The sequence below is a fragment of the Haliotis rufescens genome, unplaced genomic scaffold (assembly GCF_023055435.1).
Source record: "Haliotis rufescens isolate VD_foot unplaced genomic scaffold, xgHalRufe1.0.p SCAF_4, whole genome shotgun sequence".
Lineage (NCBI taxonomy): Eukaryota > Metazoa > Mollusca > Gastropoda > Lepetellida > Haliotidae > Haliotis > Haliotis rufescens.
Window position 1 is genome coordinate 17,509,236 of NW_025964112.1, and position 19,328 is coordinate 17,528,563.

Here is a 19,328-nt window from a genome sequence, read left to right on the forward strand (position 1 = left end):
AAATATTAATATACAGTGTCATACAACATAACAGTCTCGCTCAACCAAGTCTCAGCAGATGACCAAAGTCATCCAGGTACTTGGTTGATGTCTTTATTCCCTGTTGAACTGGTTCTTTAGGCGATTTTCTTCTGTAGACACACTTCTGTCTAGGTGATGCTCCAGTGAAGTCGAGTTGTGCCAGTTTCCAGACAGTAGGTTAGAGGTGAAGTAATATGGGGTTTAACGTTGTGTCCAAGATTATTGCACATATATAGCGACTTGCATGTGTGGCTGCTTGTACTAGTCCGGACTGATGTCAATTCTTAGTGCTATCACACAGAGATACCATGTCGCAGTTTAACATGAATACCCCACTCAGAATACTGACTCCGAGCCAACCAGTCCATGTTTTAGCCCCTTAATGCTGAGCGTCAGACAGGGTAACAACAAGTACCATCTTTTAATGTCTTTTGGTGTAGTTTAGAGAATTAGTCTGACATGCTGTATCAGTTAGCCTAATCCATGAACTCTCCCTGAAGTATGTGTAGAGAAGACATGCAGTCTTATATAGCTGCATGTGAGGTTTGGCTCAACCCAGCTGTGAACAGCATTTCATTCAATTATACAACAGCGTGTCAGCTTGCTATGGGAAGAAAGCCCGAAGTGATGCAGGTCTTTGACGTTACCACTTTGGTGCTCCAAGAGCATAGATATGGTGCTGACAAACATAGAACATAATCAGGGCCAATTATGGGAATCGAACACACGATCACAGCTTTCTAGGATATCTGATGATGCAACTCTACATAGCGAAGAATTATGTCGCCTTAAATGACTGGGACACCCATGCCTTTAGTTGTAATGACCATGAGATTTAAGGAGCCCCAGTGATTTTTCCACTTTCGCACAAAGAACAATAAAAGTAACCTGTTTTTAAATAAGTTTGTATTAAGTTGTTATGAATGAGCAGTTAAATGCAGAGATTGAGATTACTGTGTGTATTTTCTTTTAAACTAAGTCATAAGTAGCAATCAGCTGTACACACGTTTCTCGATTCGGTTTATAATTACTCAATAATATAATTTAAAGAATTTTGATAAAATGATCGAAAGAAACTCGCCTTATACACAGCGATACCATCAGTCACACTGTAAGTTTTTCTGAAACCTTGATATTTTTCCAAAGAGATGGTTTATATCTCAGTCATATTCCATAGATTCCAGCTTCTTCTGATAGTCCAGCTCCATTAGCAGCCTGTACACAATCCGGTCCGGGTCAGGAAACCAGTGGCTGATTTCATGATCAACAATCCACATCTTTTGTACAATGACACACGACCAGCCAGATCACACATTGTAACCATCTACCCCTCTCCTACAAGCATGGATTACTGAAGACACATCCTCCCAGAATCCAAACATGGAGCCTCCATGCGACACAAAGAGATAAATTTATACAGATAATTAGATCCTGCTTCTTGGCTACATAGGCCTCTTGGATGTTGATGACCTGCACTTCATCCTGGACTACATGGGCTGATCATGGCACTACCCTCCACTGGTCTCCACAGGTCCACTATAAGCTTGCATCAGACCCAACATCAGGCTGACTCATGTATCCGCCAATCGCTCTACCACTCTCTTTGCTATAGATCTGTATGCCTCTGCCTGTAAAACACAGCAAGTAGAGTCTGTATAGCCTTTCGCAACATTTCAATTACTCATTATTCAGGTTGAGAAGAACGGAACGACAAGGCTCTGTAGTGCTGTTCTGCATTAGTCACTGTATGTTCATGTATTTGATGCCAGCAGTAAATGAACCCTGGGCCCACTTGCTCAACGCGATCTTAGCGCTAAGATGATCGTAACTCCCATACTTTAACATAGGCTTACGATAGTCTTAACGCTAAGATCGCTTTGTGCAAGTGGGCCCTGGTGTTATATTGGAATATCAGTACCTCATGCTACTGATTATTTCAATTTCCCTACCAGTGATCAAGTGATATTGTCAGGAACTTACCTGAGGACTGTCTGGTTCAGCTATCACAATTGGCTGTCCGGAGTCGGACAGCTCCTGGATGCGTCTGTGCAGTGGTATGTCACCTGTGGAAGATAAGTCACTCACTCACTCACTAACACACACAGCATATATGTCGACATAGTGTTTATAATATTGGCAACCTTCATAGTGGATGTGTTATTTTTTGTTTGTTTAAAACTGATCGAGGTGTATGACACCAGCCTGTTAATGCAGCTTGGATTCTGGCACAAGGAAATGTTAGTGTCGAGGTGAAATGGTGCTTAACATGGCATTCAAGATAATTGCACTTTCATAAAAAATAATTGCACTTTCATAGCAACGTGTGTGTGTGTGTGTGTGTGTGTGTGTGTGTGTGTTAGTTATAGCTCTAGTCCAGACTCATGATGGTTTTATACAGCTAGCCCACTGAGATGGACATCCCACTCAGACACATCATACTGGCTCCGAGCTGACCAGTCCCTGTTTCATCCCCTTAATCATGTTAATGCCAAGTGCCAGGAATGGTAACAAGCACTACCTTTCAGTGTCTACTGGTATGATGATCAAACCATCTAAATGAACCAGTTGGACTTAATTCATGTTACTCTCAGCCATACTATCCACACTATCCCCATTTCATTGTGTAGTATTACAGGCTTGACAACATAGTCAGTCAGCATGGTCACAGATACTCAACTCTGATGTTGTTGGACTACTGGTTGTCAGGATACTTACCAATAATGTCTAAGTTCAACTCTCTAGCGATTCTCTCCGCACCATCTTTCCCAAATATATGTTCTGGGTGTCCGCACTTCGGACACACGAAGACACTCATGTTCTGCACCAGTCCCAGCACAGGGACGTCCACTTTCCGGAACATCTCCGCTCCGCGCCTGGCATCCTGCAGGGCTATGTCCTGTGGCGTTGTCACCACTACAGCACCTGTCCAACAGAGAACTGTCTTTGAAAATAGTAATAATTGGCCATTTGATTAGCAGAGGATCATAGGGCAGTGTTTTCATGACACAGACATGTGTGCCAGTATGCACAAATGTATAGAATGGATGCAGAGTAAACAGATATTGCGGGGGATGCACAATAATATCCATTGTACCAAATTCCTGATAAGAAATTTATAGGTTCTATTATCAAATAATATAGGGGATCAGAGTATCCCCCTTATTTATAAACTTATCCTGGCACAATAGTGTGCAATATTCCTTCTTGCTTTGATCATATAACAGTGTAGAACAATGAAAAATAATCACCAGAACACACGTTCAGACCACATCACTCCAAGCATGATCCTGTGATACTCGTCGCTTTTTCCCACCATCCCCTGGAGACAGGTGACGAGTTGATCCGAAACTTCGCGGGGATGGACAGACGGGCAGTCATGGCCTGTGGTGTCAGGATAAGTATAACAAGTATTTGTCACAGAGTGACGAAATATCCCCCGCCTGTACACCATAGTACCAAATATGAAAACAATCCAGCGATTAGTTCTTGAGATATTGTGGCAACACCGTTTTCCAACTCCAAAAACAGATTTGCCTGCTGTGACCTTGAAAATGGGGTCAAGGTCACCAAATCTGACAGGTGTATGCGGTGTCTGTATATACACTATAGTTCCAAATATGAAGACAATCCAGCGATTAGTTCTTGAGATATCGCGGCACCACCGTTTTCTAACTCCAAAAGCAGATTTGCCTGCTGTGACCTTGACAATGGGGTCAAGGTCACCAAAACCGACTGGTGTCTGCGGTGTCTGTATATACACCATAGTTCCAAATATGAAGACAATCCAGTGTTTAGTTCTTGAGATATCGCGGCAACACCGTTTTCCAACTCCAAAAGCAGATTTGCCTGCTGTGACCTTGAAAATGGGATCAAGGTCACCAAAACCGACTGGTGTCTGCGGAGTCTGTATATACACCATAGTTCCAAATATGAAGACAATCCAGTGTTTAGTTCTTGAGATATCGCGGCAACACCGTTTTCCAACTCTAAAAGCAGATTTGTCTGCTGTGACCTTGAAAATGGGATCAAGGTCACCAAAACCGACTGGTGTCTGCGGAGTCTGTATATACACCATAGTTCCAAATATGAAGACAATCCAGTGTTTAGTTCTTGAGATATCGCGGCAACACCGTTTTCCAACTCCAAAAGCAGATATGCCTGCTGTGACCTTGAAAATGGGGTCAAGGTCACCAAAACCGAATGGTGTCTGCGGAGTCTGTATATACACCATAGTTCCAAATATGAAGACAATCCAGTGTTTAGTTCTTGAGATATCGCGGCAACAAACAGGTGGGACGTACGGACGGACGGACGGTCGTGAATACTATATCCCCCGCTTCGCGCTTTCGCGCGGCGGGGGATAAAAATAAGGGGAATACTCTGATTCTCTCTATCTTTAACTTATCCCTCCACAACAGTATACAATTACCCCGCAGTAGGACAACGGATTGGTTCAGCTGCATATCCCCATTTGCAATTTAGTAGTCGTGCACAGACTAGACTTGACTGCCACTTTATCTCCAACACATGGGTTTGTTCAATTTCACGAGTCCCGTAATACATCACCACCATGCCTGGCTACAGATAAGGCTTGGTCTGAAATTACATTGCAACTGGAGGTACTCAAAAGATTGGGAACAGTAGTTGCCCTCACGATATGTAGTACCCTTGGTACTGAGTTATCGCAAACATTCCGTAGAAAGAAGAACAAAACATGCAGGAGTACCGATTTGGAGGGCCTTGATGGCAGCTGCTCCATTCCCATCTCATCAACAGTGATATAGAGGTGCGACGAGTTGCTGGGCGAAGAAGAGAGGACCCAGCTGATGGACACCATCAACATCCTCAACAGACAGAACCTGGAGGTAGAAGTTGGCGAAAGAAGTGTCGGTTTGCTAAAAGCAGCCTTGGATATTGTCTGAGGGAGCTGTTGGTGTGGATTGCCATCGTGGACGATAAAGCCAGAGTCTTATGCGGATTGGTGGATCCAGTCCAACATAGGCGTAAGCCTGAATAATGGTTGGACGCAACCAGAATGACAAACTTGGCGGTTGGAAGGAAAAGGCATTTATGTTGGCGCAGAAAGCGACTAGTTATGTCAATATCATGGTGTAGCATGAACTGGGCAGAGGGAGATGTCCTCTGTGTCACCAGACCCAACAATGTTAGTCAGAAGGGTGACAGTGAAGGTGCGATCTAACTGATCAGGCAATTGATATTTGGAAATAAGCCAAATGTACCTCTGCCTGTGGCCCATGTCCAAACTTGATCTGGATGATGTCTAGAGCGTGAAGTTCACGGACATGTGCTATAGTGGCAAATGACAGGAGAAAATAGACCAGAAGTCTGTTGTGAATGGAGTCGTCTCGAAAGTAGGATCCATATCATGTTGACAGCAATGAGTCTCGAAAGAACCATTTCTGGTCACACGGGGATGGTGGTGTGTCTGACAGATGGCGATAGCCGCCGCCATGGAGAAACCCCAGGCTGTCAATGCGCTCTGCAAATGAACTACACTTGTAGATCCCGCAACACTGGGCAAGAATCTGGATGTTCACTGTGGATGCCAGTTTCTGTAGAACACGGGGAAGGAGCACCAGGGGTTGAAACAAAACACCACTTGATGGCGTGGGGCGGCAAGATCACAAGCTAGAATGTCCTGTATCAGTGATATTATTGCTGAAGCTGGTGGCTGTAGTGGGTGGGTGGCCAAACCACTGGCAAAACATCGAGAAATTATCTGGGGACAACTGCCACTCCACGGGGACTGACTGGGGCGAGATGGGGCAATGGCAAGAATGTTTGAGATGCCCAGAATGTTGCGAACTCTCATCGTCAACGGGAAGTTGTCTATGGGATGGTGGAATGCGAATGTGAGATCCAGGAGACTCTGTGAGTGGATCCCAACAGATTGATGTAATGAGCCACCGTGACGTTGTCCATTTTATCATGAGGCAATTTCCCCGCAAGATAGTCCGTTGGCAGGGAAAATACATGTGTGAGGAAGGTAAGTAGCTGTATAATTATATTTACTGATACGTAACTGCCAGGGACCCTAATAATGATGCACTAAGGATGATCAAATTCAAATGACAAAAACTAATCCAATCGTAAATGTGTCCGTTCACCACGGGCAATGAAGGAAAAAGTGACATGTAGTACAGGAGCATGCTGGGAGCGAGGTGATTGGAGGGTGTGTTCTGGTGATTGTATTACATTGTTCTACACTGTTATATGATCGATGCTAGAAGGAAAACTACATACTGTTGTGGAGGGATAAGTTACAAAATGATCAAATCTTACAGTTCATATAGTTTGAAGGTAGTAGGTTTATTGTGCTGACTGTTGAGCATACAGCCTCCACATGGTCCATGATATAAGGGAGATCATTCATGCATAACAGAGCTAGTAGTCTTTAGGCGACAGAGCACCTAACCATGGTCATATATAATATAGATAACCCTACACTGTAAGGACCCTTGACATTAATTATGGACTGTTGCTTTGACCCTTAGTTTTGTAGATCAAGGTGAAGCCCTGATAGGGTATGACATAATAACATGACAAGACACATCATGTTTTCAGAGTGGGGCAAAACCAAAGGATTCCCCTGATTAGTTTGTAGCTTCAAACCAACAGCTCTAGGGGCATGAGAACACTTGTACCTGAGACTGGGATGTTTTGGGATATGGACAACTGGGCGTCGCCCGTCCCTGGGGGCATGTCTATCACCAGATAGTCCAGGGGGCTCCATGACACCTGCAAGAACATTCATCAGGATCATTATGGTTGCGGTGGTACAAAACAATTAGGAGATAAACATACTGTGTTTTCAATGTAGAGCTAGGTTACCTGTAGATTTAAATGCACAAACTTGAATTTGTAACCGTATTAGATTTGTTAAATTTAGCGCGGTTAAATCTACAGGTAACCTAGCTCTAAAAACACAATATGTTTATCTCCATTCTACCACATCTTCCCGAGGCAAGTGAGTTAACTGACTATAAAAGTCCAGTTTCCACCCTTGCCAAACTAGGCTGGTATTATAGAGTTACATTTTGGCGGGACTAACGAGTCTATGCATAGTCCAATCAAAATCTCGCACCGAAATTGAAATCCGGTTTGTAAAGTGTCGTGCAGATTTCGGTCGATTGTAGGATTTGCAAAGCATGTGTACCGCCAACTCATTGTCAGCAGATATTTTCTAAATCTTTTCATGTTTTTAATCAAGGTGCTCACGTGATTTGATGCATTTTGCGATGTACGACCCGTTTTATCACAATATAGATCTTGATTATCTATCAGATCGTCCTGACCGAGCGCCACCATTTTGTGTGAAGCAAACGCAAGTGATACGAGAGGTGGAAATGATTGGTCCACAGGAGAGGCTTAGAAGGGACATAACTGGTAATAGCCACTGGTGGTGCTACGATTGAGCCCAGTAATTCCAGCCTAGTTCGGCAAGGGTGGAAACTGGACTTTTAAAGTCAGTTAACTCTCTCAAAATTGACACTGTATGTAGATCATGAATATATAACAGACTTGAATGGCATCATGTTGCAAGGTGATTTGTTGCATGTTTCTAGTTTTTAGTACTTCAGTCTTACATACGTGACCAAAGTATATTCTTTAGAGAACTAGTTTTAACTAGTTGCTACCAGGCACCATGATCAAGATACAGTCTACAGAATGCTTGATGCAGAACACCATACTCACTTGCCTGGTCAGTCTCTCAATAGCTGCCATCACCATGAGCCCCCTCCACACAATGGCTGCAGTCTCCTCCACCAGAAAGCCCATGGACATACTGCAGAACAGACACTACTGATACTTAGATTTAACAGAGAGCTCATGGAAGAGGGCAGTCATTGTGTTACAGAGGTAGAAGTTTATTTGTTATAGAGTGAGTGGGTGAATGTTGTAAGGGAACCGTAGGCAATCAAGTTTGGACCAATCTTCCTGAGGCAAGGGAGTTAGTTAACTGACCTTAAAGACCAGTTTCCACTCTTGTCGAACTAGACTGCAATTTCTGGGGTCAATTGTAGCGCTACCAGTAGCTATTATGAGTTATGTCCCTTCAATGTCCCTCATACTGACCAATCAGATTCCACCTTTCAAATCACTTCCAAACAAAATGGCGGTGCCCAGTCAAGACAACCTGATTAAGTCAATCAAAGAAAAGTTTCAGATTCCCTGCCTCACAAACACCTAGTGCCAATCAGTCGAGACTCTGCAGGACGAAAAAGACATACATGTATTCGTTTTGATAAGGATGGGTAATGGCAAATGAATATCATATGAATGTGTGAAATATTTTGTACGAAGGATCGAGTGTTCTCGTACTCACACAGCTGACCTCCATCATGGCAGGACAGTGCAAGAAGTCAAACAACATGAGATTCAGGGCAACAGGACATTTAAAGTCTGTCATTTAGAGAGTAGTCATTGTGTCATGGAGGAAGCAGTCATTGTGTCATTTAGAGAGTAGTCATGGAGGAAGCAGTCATTGTGTCATGGAGGAAGCAGTCATTGTGTCATGTTGGAAATCAGTTATTTCCATTTCCAGCAGGCATTGTGACTTTAAATTTCTGTATCAATCTGCTTGAATGCCACATATTGGTCTTGTTGGACCTACTATGCCTTGGTCTCTCTACAATCTCTAGGTGAAGATTACTGCAGTCAGCAACACACAACAGCTACACTACATCAGATGCCGTGACACACTATCTGCCAGGTCACAAATTGTGACAACTCAATCCCAACTTTTGTTGGTTTTTACACCAATCATGGAGTATCAGGGACAAACTGGAATCCACACTGAGAAAACACAACGTTAATCTCATCATCATCATCATATTATTATTATTATTATACCATTTTATTCCATAATTCACCAGTGGCCTCATCAGATTATCTGAAGAAAGAAGTAAGCCATCAATTATTATTCATGTTAATCAGGTAGGATTTACAACACACATCTTGGTCAAAAGTTTAACTAAAAATGTAATTGAATATATCGCTTGAACAGGACTAATGGTTTAGGTATTTAACATACTACCCGCAGTCTGTGCCAAAAACATTGGAGTCTACTAGCCAGAACTTGGTTCTTGCCATCCTGCTCAGTAGATGTTAGTGTCATAATATGGAATATTAGATGAGCTTACTGGAACAGAATTTTTCTAGACTTGGGCTTTGACTAGCGGCTAATGTCTGTACCTGGAGTAAGCTCTGGCTCTCCTCGCAGGTTCATCAGCTTGGGTACTGACGGCCCATAGACATCAGCATCCAGCAAGCCAACATCCTTGAGCTGCAACACACATCACTGTCAAACATACATGTAAACAGACACATACTAGAGCTGTCATCGATAGGAAATTAAAGTATCAACTCAAAAGTATCATGATATATTGATTGATAATAAAAATAAATTATTCTGTATGTGAATAGGAAACAATTACGTATGTAGACGTGCAATTAATCAATTCATTGCTTGATAAGAACTAGGCTGATCCATCACATGTCAGTGCCCCTGACCAGTGGATTCCGTTAGTTGCCTCTTACAACAAGCATAGTCATCTCTTGTGGCAAGACCAGCGGATCCCGTTAGTTGCCTCTTACAACAAACATAGCCATCTCTTGTGGCAAGACCAGCGGATCCCATTAGTTGCCTCTTACAACAAGCATAGTCATCTCTTGTGGCAAGCATGGGTTGCTGAAGGCCTATTCTCTACCTGAATCTTCACGGGTTGCCCCGGGAATGTGTGTGACTAAACATGATGAAAGGAAAAGACTTACTAACACTGTAAACAAGGGACTAGACCATTACTTAATGTCAGCATAAAGACATTATCAAAAGTGGTTTCTGTTTAGCAAATGCATTGTATTTTCTGTATCCTTTCTATCATGGTCTATCATTCCTCAAACAAATATACATGGAATTGTTTATACCAACAAAATGTAAAATAGGTTAATGTTTTTGAGTAATATATATGTACAGAAATGAAATGAAAATAGCTTACTGGTTCATTGGCTGCTAGGCCTAATGCAAGATTCACTGAAAAAGATGTGAAAAATATCTCTAGATCATGTTGCATTGAGCCATCATATGACATTAGCTTTAGACTTGGCCGCCCTCCCATTTAGCCAGTATTAATGCTAGCTGTGCAGTGTCACGTTATCAATGTCAAAATGTCTACTTCATTAATATCACTGAAAACGGTGATTCAAAGCACTGAGTGAGTGAGTGAGCTGCTTGTACATAGGGCCTGACGTCTGTCCTTGACAAAACACAGGAGTGCATGTCATTTATTTTGTCAGGGATGATACACTTGCTGCTGTTTAATAAAGAGTTTGAAACTTTTTGCTTTAGAGTGACAATGACATGGTCAAATGCAATATTCATTATATTGTTACCATATCACTATATCAAGATAGTGAATTGAATATTTACACAAGTTAACTGTGCAAACACATGAGAATTGAAGTATGAACACACTCTGCACTGTCTGAACCATAAAATAAAAATGAAGAATCAGAAATTAGAAAGACTAACTCCTATGGACATTCTACCTGATAATATGGCTTTCACCCCTTTAAGAACTTTAAGAGCTGACAGATCTGGTGCTGTTCAAAAACATCCAAACATCCAGGTCACAACATAAACGTTTGTCTTTTCTGTCCGTTACCATGGTTACCTATCAATGTACTAGTCATACAAAGCAGACATTGTGACCATTCTACTGACGAATATGTTGTTTTCCACCAACATCCACTCACTACCAAGCCTCACCTGCTGTTGTTGATTTTCCAACTCCTCCTTTTCCTGATGCAACAATGATAACATGTTTCACTCCATCAATCTGACGTTTCCGTGGCAACCCTCGAGCCATGTGCTCTCTTCTCATTTCCTCTGGTGACTTTTTACTTGATGATGGAGGAATGCCCTGAAAATAGTGTGATCTTCACAATGGCGACATGATATCGAATGAGAGCGAGTGGTTTAACGTTATTTTTAGCACTGTTCCAACAATTATATGGCAGGGTACGTCAGAAATGGGCTTCACACATTGTTTCCAAGTTGGGAGTTGAACCCATGAACTCTTTATCGTGACAAGAGAACGCTTAAACCACCAGGCTACCCCTCTGCCCTGTCAGCATGATTAGTGTGAAGACTTAGCAAGGCAAACTAGCGGTTGACACTGTTCTTACTACTGCAATAGAGAAAATGTGACCACTAGTTTAATAGTACTTGTTTAACCTTCCATTAAAATACTAGCTTCTCATTGGTTAACTAGCGGGCAATTATTTTCCATGTACCCCGCTGAGAAATCAATCGTAACACACCTTAAGTAACTTGCTTATCTCTCATAAGTATCATGGAGCTGAAATGAACCGATGGTTATCCAAATGCATTGGATAAAGGCAAGTAACCCGGTTCATTTGCCTGAATCAAAGCATTTTACCGAGTGAGGCTCAGGGTCTATACAAGGTACAACACACCATAGACCCCTTGAGACCGGTTGACAACTTATATTGTTATCATGTTTCACTTTTGGACCACACATGGTCCTGTAATTGTAAATAGTATTATCAGTAAAATCAAGTTATCTAACTGGCCAGGGGACATCTTGTGAAAAACCTATACAAGTCGCCCCGCTGGCCTGTATTGGGATTATAACATCACAGTGTTTCACGATGTCATCTGCTTGTCATGACAAAATTGAGCCTAATTCACATTTGAGAACCCAATGGGGTTCACAAGGCAGACTTGGTATTGTCCTACAAACATAATTTGCTGAAAATAAATCTCTGTACATGTGAACACATTATGATAAATTTGTTACTTTGGTCTCGTGGTGTACAAGCCCACTCAGCTCATAGAATCCTGTACACCCTACTTGTGACACATGTAACGGATCGAGTAACATGTTCCCATGACACCAACCTGATCTTGTCGTGGTCACAGACATATTATTGTATTTTAGGGCTGGGACGGGGTAATTTGGGTACTTGGGTTGGGTGGTATGGAATAGGGCCTGGGTACCCACTGGACTCGTGGTCATATGGGAGCTGCTATAGAATATGTAGCCACTATTTTCATTCAAGGATCAAAGGGCTAAGGATAGAGTTGGGAGTTACCTAATCCCTAACACTATTAACCCTAAGGATTGAAGAGGCATGAGCAAATATGTATTTTCCTATACTAAATCTTTTTTCTTGTGACATATCTAATTTTTATGATACTATTTGGTGGCGAACAGATTCTATAATTGCACCGTCACATGATATATTGTTTAATGACAAAAAAAACAACACACCATGTCTATACTACAAGTCGCTAATGTTCACATTTTTTTCAGACTATGCATGCATTCCTTCTGACTTATATGTTTGTGTACTGATAAAGCTTCAATCAACTTCAGTGTTTGCATGATCAGATCGTGTTATACGTGTATCTCAATAGTATTTGCCAGGGATCCAGTACAACAGTTCCCAAACCGAAATTTTGTACCGAACTTCAATGTCCCTTAGCCTAGGTCATGTGGGAACTGAGGACGACCTTGCTGGTTATACATCCTTACAGTACTAAAGTTAAGAGTTTAAGTTATATAACTTTGCATGTATAACTATCTCCCGCATAGAAACACATGGATCTGGGGTGACCACCATTACCAGGAGTCAGGAGAGTTTATTGTTGTTGTCCTCTTTCTGTGTTACTCACAAGATTATATGACCACTTCTCTTAGTTCGTTTATGACTTTTCTTCAAGTAATGACGATGTGAAACTGTGCTACTTACAAAGGGGTTGTCATGCGATGAAAATAACCTTATCCATGCGCTACAGGCATTCCTTCTCGTCGGACTGCTCCAAATCTTGAGAAACAACATTCTGTCAAACAACCACGTGTTGTTTGTTGTGGAGCTCTTCAGCCGTGGAAACGCGAAATGAACAAATTGGAAAACGAAATTGAAATAAAACGGAAAATGGTTGATATTGGGATACCAATAAATGTAATCTCAGAGGAAACACCTATCTGATGATAATATCGCTACCGACATAAACGTACAGCAAATATCCTGAACTATTACATGTATACATGTTATTCAAATGACACAACATCATATGCAACAGACGAAGCGCTAGTACAATCAGTGGTATGGCGATTCTAATTATTAGTCGAACTCGGACGTTGCGATAACATGAAGCTGTGCTGTCCGTGAAAGCTGTTTCAACACTTAAATTTTATACTTTTCCAAATGTATTAACATTTCATTTCAACAAAGCAGCCCCAGATTATTAGACGACTTAACGCGAACGTTACCCCACGGACCTATATATAACCCGTCCGTGGTTACTCGAATTTGAATTTGGATCATAGACATTAGCAAAAAATGACGACAGGAGAACTTCAGTGAGTAATATTACTTCTATATGGGTTAAACATATTTTTATTTCATAGATGGAATTCCTATTGGTAAACAAGCAAAACATTTATTATATAAATACCGCTCCAAAAAAACAACAGATTACAGTTGGGTACTATTGGAATCCTTTATGTTTAACAATATATCGTGGACTGATCTGAGAATTTCCATGTTGATTGCGTCACTATGAAGAGCTTCCGTATAAAACCATTTTCATGTTATACCCATGGGTATAAAAACACATATAACTTCCAATGTGTGTGTAGTTTCCAGCTGTATGGCAATGGTCTGTAAATAATCGTGTCTCGACAGCCACCAAGTGAAAGCATATCCTCAGGCTGCGACTACAGTATCAGGTACCGAAAAATGGCTTAACGGTTTAACACGTCGTTCAGTCAACACGTAGGTGTTCAGACAGTCAGACATGTGGGTATTCAGTCAACACGTGGGTATTCACAGTCAATACGTAGATATTCAGACATTCAACCCGTAGATATTCAGACAGTCAACACGCAGTTATTCAGACATTCAACCCGTAGATATTCAGACAGTCAACACGCAGATATTCAGACAGTCAACACGTAGATATTCAGACAGTCAACACGTAGTTATTCAGACAGTCAACCCGTAGATATTCAGACAGTCAACGCGCAGATATTCAGACAGTCAACACGCAGTTATTCAGACAGTCAACCCGTAGATATTCAGACAGTCAACCCGTAGATATTCAGACAGTCAACACGTAGATATTCAGACAGTCAACACGTAGTTATTCAGACAGTCAACCCGTAGATATTCAGACAGTCAACACGCAGATATTCAGACAGTCAACACGCAGTTATTCAGACAGTCAACCCGTAGATATTCAGACAGTCAACCCGTAGATATTCAGACAGTCAACACGCAGATATTCAGACAGTCAATCCGTAGATATTCAGACAGTCAACCCGTATAGTTATTCAGACAGTCAACACGTAGATATTCAGACAGTCAACACGCAGATATTCAGACAGTCAATCCGTAGATATTCAGACAGTCAACCCGTAGATATTCAGTCAACACGCAGTTATTCAGACAGTCAACACGCAGTTAATCAGACAGTCAACGCGCAGTTATTCAGACAGTCAACACGTAGATATTCAGACAGCCAACACGCAGTTATTTAGACAGTCAACCCGTAGGTATTCAGTCAACGCGTAGATATTCAGTCTACACGTAGTCATTCAGACAGTCAACGCGAAGGCCAAAAAATTAAAACAAAAAAACCCCTACACATTGAAAGCACATAACACAACACAAAACATAACACTACTTTACTTACTATTCTGACTCACCCGTAGCTACATTCATCCCCCCATATCCATCCACCCACTCATCCCTCATCCCCCATCACACCCACATCCAACCATCTTCCCACCCGCCCACTCAGCCATCCACATTCGCACACGCGCATCGACCCACACTTCCTTCCATCTACCCACCCTCACGCCGATCCACCCACACTCGCACACGCGCATCAACCCACACTTCCTCCCATCTACCCACCCTCACGCCGATCCACCCACACTCGCACACGCGCATCAACCCACACTTCCTCCCATCTACCCACACGCCCACTCCACACTCGCACACCGCACATCGACCCACACTTCCTCCCATCTACCGACCCTCACGCCGATCCACCCACACCCATCCAACCTTCAAGCACCAATGAAACCATCAACGCACCTGTACACCCATACAACCCCACAATGCTCATGGTATGAATCACTGGATTGTCTGGTCCAGACTCCATTATTTACAGGCTGCCGTCAAAAGGCGGGGATATTGCTGAGTGCGGCGTAAAACAACAACCAAACAAACGAACAAAAGACTATGGGCCATGAGTCATAATAATTGGTAATAACTTAAACATATACTTAAATAATGACCACAGTTAAAACTATGATGTATATCTCACGACCGAATTCAATACTTTTACAATACCACCCATTCAGGTTCTGGGCAAAATACCAGTGCAGAGAAACCGCTTACCCTGTTACCGGCAGTTGAACCTTTGTTTTTTAATAACAAGGCCACTTGAAGAGGAGTAGAATCACAAGTCACAGCTTGTGTCGGACACTGATTATGTTCATAAGTTAATTGGCCAATCTATGATCACCAAGGAATGTTTGAAATGTACAATCAATTTGAAATTTATGATCGATAAATGTTGAAATGTAAAAAAAGGTATTTCAAGGCTGAATTAAACGAACACAAAATGGCTAAATGTGTGTAAATAGTGCTAACAAATTGCTTTGAAGGTGTCTGTGAAAGTGTATGCCAGAATATGTGAATTTAGCGCTGAATAAATGATTATGAACATAATTTGCTTGTCGTTTTTTCATGGCATACACTGTTGAAAGCAACCCGATTTCGGAAATCTTGCTTCATATCAAATATTAGGTACGGGTTAGATATTGTCGGTGGGTACGACTCCGTGCGTGCAGATCGTCTGGTATCTGTGCAGTTTTATACTCCAGTTTTACTGAACCAGCTTTCGCTTGTTGGGCTAAAGCCGATAAGAAGGTAATTTTGAATCCAAATCCTTTACTCATAACTAATTCCTTAGTTAAATAGGCCAGGTTTTACATGTCTGCCCAAATTATATTTGATTCCAGTTCCGCGTTGATCAAGATAATATAACACTTTGTAAAGTTTTGATATCAGACAAGCAGATGGTGTTGACTATTTTGCACGTAGAAAACGTTTGACATGTGATACACTCTCTTTGATATGTGAAACTGTATATCATTACAGATGAAGGGGGTGGGGTCACTCACTCACTCACTCACTCACTCACTCACTCACTCACTGATCTAAGCAGTAGAAGCGGGCATTCCGAAAAGTCCCATCATTTAGAAACCAAGCAATGCTTCATGAGTGAGTGAGTGAGTGAGTATGGTTTTACGCCGCTTTTAGCAATATTCCGATATATCACGGCTGGGGACACCAGAAATGGGCTTCACACATTGTACCCATGTAGGGAATCGAACCCGTGCCTTCAGCGTGACGAGCGAACGCTTTAACCACAAGACTACCCCACCGCCCCTGTAACCGAGATGAGTTTGGGAGGACTGATCAGATACTTTTTATTCCCACTCTCCCGAATGGCGGAAGGTCGATTGTTCGTTCCCCTGGTCACGTCATACCAAAAGACGTTAGAAGATGGTACTTATTGTTACCCCGCCTAAACGCGACGTTAAATCCCATTTCACCCCGCCTTCCCCCACTACTAAAACCTGCATATGATAGCTCTTCATCATCGGAAGTGTGGGAAATCACCATGTCTTGTCATTGTGTTTAATGCAGTGTCGTCCAGTGGACATCATGGTCAACGGGAATAATACTGCCACCGCCAAAAAAAGTTAGTAAAAGTGATCCTAATAACATTTTCGGGGCGCGCGTGCGTGCGTGCGTGCGTGTGTGTATTGGGTGTGTGTTGGGTGTGTGTTCGGTGTGTGTTGTGTATTGTGTGAGCAAGCAAGCAAAGCACTTGGTCAGTAAAATCGTCAACGAGACGTTGTAATATTTCGGTTAAGGGAGCATTTTGTATATTTGATAAGAAAAGTGTTCCGGTATTAATGTATATTGCTGAGATTTGAGAATACCAAAATGGAATAGCATTGAAATTGTTCATAGCAAGGTTCGTAACTGTTGTCTTCACACCAGCAACAGAAATGCAAATGCAGTATGGTGAATGTGGCAGGTATCCACTTCATAATATTTACCATGTAAAATGAATTAAATATTGGCTTAAGATAATGCAAATGAGTGCAAAACAGATACCAATACCAGTGTTTTGAAATGTTGTTATACGTTGCAGATAGAAAACGCCCTAACTGGGCATCGCATATCAGGCTTTTGCTAAGTAATTTTGTTTGGGGAATGTATGGGTTGCACAAAGCGTTGGCAAGTGTTTGCACATCGTTAATGATTGCTCGTTTCAAGATTGGGATGCATCTCCAGACAGCAAGACCGTCTCTTTCAAATAACTACATAAATCTTGTATCGGTTGTGAAAAATGTTTATCAAATATTAAGTATGGTGAATGTAGAAGATTATTAACTAAATATTTAGATGTGGGCAAAGTAATCTTGGCATTCAACCTGTCCCTAGGGGTGTTGCTAATATTGAAGATGATGCCGTCTTATGTGAACACTGTCATGTCATGGAGGATGGACGCCATGTTGTATACAATTGTCTTCTTTATGCGAGTCGGGGCGGTCGGGTAGCCTGGTGGTTAAAGCGTTCGCTCGTCACGCTGAAGACCCGGGTTCGATTCCCGACATGGGTACAATGTGTGAAGCCCATTTCTGGTGTCCCCCGTCGTGATGTTGCTGGAATATTGCTAAAAGCGGCGTAAAACCATACTCACTCACTCAATTATGCGAGTCGGCGGGAAATGTGTATCCCAAAGATAGTTAACCATCATTACTTTTGTTTTGAAAGAATCTTGTTAATTATCAAACAATGATACCATAATACATTCTTCAAAACGTACGTTCTTTCCAATGTACGTGTTCTCAACAAAAGAAAGTATTAATAAGGTTACCCTTAAATAAAAAATATATGATGTATAATGTATTTAGTACAACGGGTCAGTTGGCATTTATACAAATAAATCTGTCTGTCTGATAGAAATGACACGGCCGAACAATTAGTATATTCACTGTGCATGCTAACTCACGTTAGCAATATAAATTACCTTTAAAACCGAGACCATTAGGTAGATGAGATAACACACACCTGCGAAAACACGAACTTCGATTTTTGTATGCTGCTATTTGAATCAGTGGATATTGTGTTTGATTTATATCTTATCAGATAGTATACCATGAATCGATATATTCTGAGCATATTTTGGTTCTAAATACGATTAAATTAAGATATTAAGATTTAATAAGCATATATTACTTGGAATGGTCAGTATTACTGGAAAAGGAGCGTGTTTTAGGTTTGTGTTTAGAATTAGTTGTTTTGTATACAATGTTACACTTATATTAAGTATATGTGTTTCATTAGTCTGTCATACAGACCCTGAAACAAATATATCCAATACAGCCCATGCAAAGTCCACAATGTTTAGCAAGCATAGATTACTGCGGTATCGGGAAGAAAATCTCTGGGCTGCTTTATATTATATTTGATAACTATAATTTAACAACTGTTTTTACTTAAAACATTTTCATTTCAGGGTCTAGAAGAAAGTCTCTGGGCCCCTTTTCATTATATTTGATAATAGTAATTTAACAAAAAAAATTTTCTTAAAATATTTAAATTTCAGAGACTAGATGTTAGTCTCAGGGCCCCTTTTCATTATATTTGATAACTGTAATTTAACAACTGTTTTTTCGTAAAATATTTTCATTTCAGAGACTAGAAGAAAGTCTCTGGGCCCCTTTTCATTATATTTGATAACTGTAATTTAACAACAGTTTTTTCTTAAAATATTTTCATTTCATAGACCAGATGTTAGTCTTGTGTTTGATGTACGCACCATGATTATACACCTGTGCCGACTGGAATACTTTTCAAAGCGGCGTTAAACCCAACTGACTCTCACACACCTGTGCAGACAGGTAGCCAAGCAATGTCTGTGTGGTGTTCAATGTCCACGCCCAGCCTCATGTAGTTTCACCGGGTCAGACGAGCTCAGTTTCTCAGCGGTAGCTCGATGTTAATTACTTCAACTTATCCAACATGAACATATTTAACGATTACTTGTCATTGCGTGTTAGACTCGTCAGGTGGGTCGGCCGCCAGCTCACCCTAACGTCTCCCAGGCTTCACGTGTCTTGACACTCAAGTGGGATTATTCATAATTATCGATTTCCATTCGC

General features: G+C 41.5%; 1 protein-coding gene across 2 annotated transcripts; it reads right to left on the minus strand.

Moving 5' to 3' along the window:
- Positions 1-331: 331 nt before the first annotated feature.
- Positions 332-13,077, minus strand: LOC124149228 (iron-sulfur protein NUBPL-like). 2 transcript variants are annotated; one of them, XR_007218115.1, is made up of 11 exons: positions 12,820-13,077; positions 10,811-10,964; positions 10,041-10,075; positions 9,238-9,328; positions 8,896-8,935; positions 7,738-7,828; positions 6,687-6,780; positions 3,270-3,402; positions 2,737-2,943; positions 2,002-2,084; positions 1,591-1,649 (listed from the first exon to the last, which is right to left on the minus strand). XR_007218115.1 is itself a non-coding variant. In XM_046520676.2 (10 exons), the coding sequence occupies exons 1-10, from the start codon at positions 12,907-12,909 to the stop codon at positions 1,593-1,595; spliced, it is 942 nt and encodes a 313-aa protein (XP_046376632.2). In that variant the 5' UTR covers positions 12,910-13,064; the 3' UTR covers positions 332-1,592. The 2 variants fall into 2 exon arrangements, 1 of the variants encoding a protein (XP_046376632.2); XM_046520676.2 differs by lacking the exon at positions 3,270-3,402 and having other exon boundaries at positions 332-1,649; positions 12,820-13,064.
- Between the last annotated feature and the right edge of the window lie 6,251 nt (positions 13,078-19,328).

Coding starts and splice junctions, on each gene's coding strand:
- LOC124149228 (XM_046520676.2), bottom strand. CDS start 12,909: ATGTTGTTTCTCAAGATTTGGAGCAGTCCGACGAGAAGGAATGCCTGT. Junction 10,965..12,819: donor CATCGCATGACAACCCCTTT/GTAAGTAGCACA, acceptor CACTATTTTCAG/GGCATTCCTCCATCATCAAG. Junction 7,829..8,895: donor GTGAATTATGGAATAAAATG/GTATAATAATAA, acceptor TCTGTTCTGCAG/TATGTCCATGGGCTTTCTGG.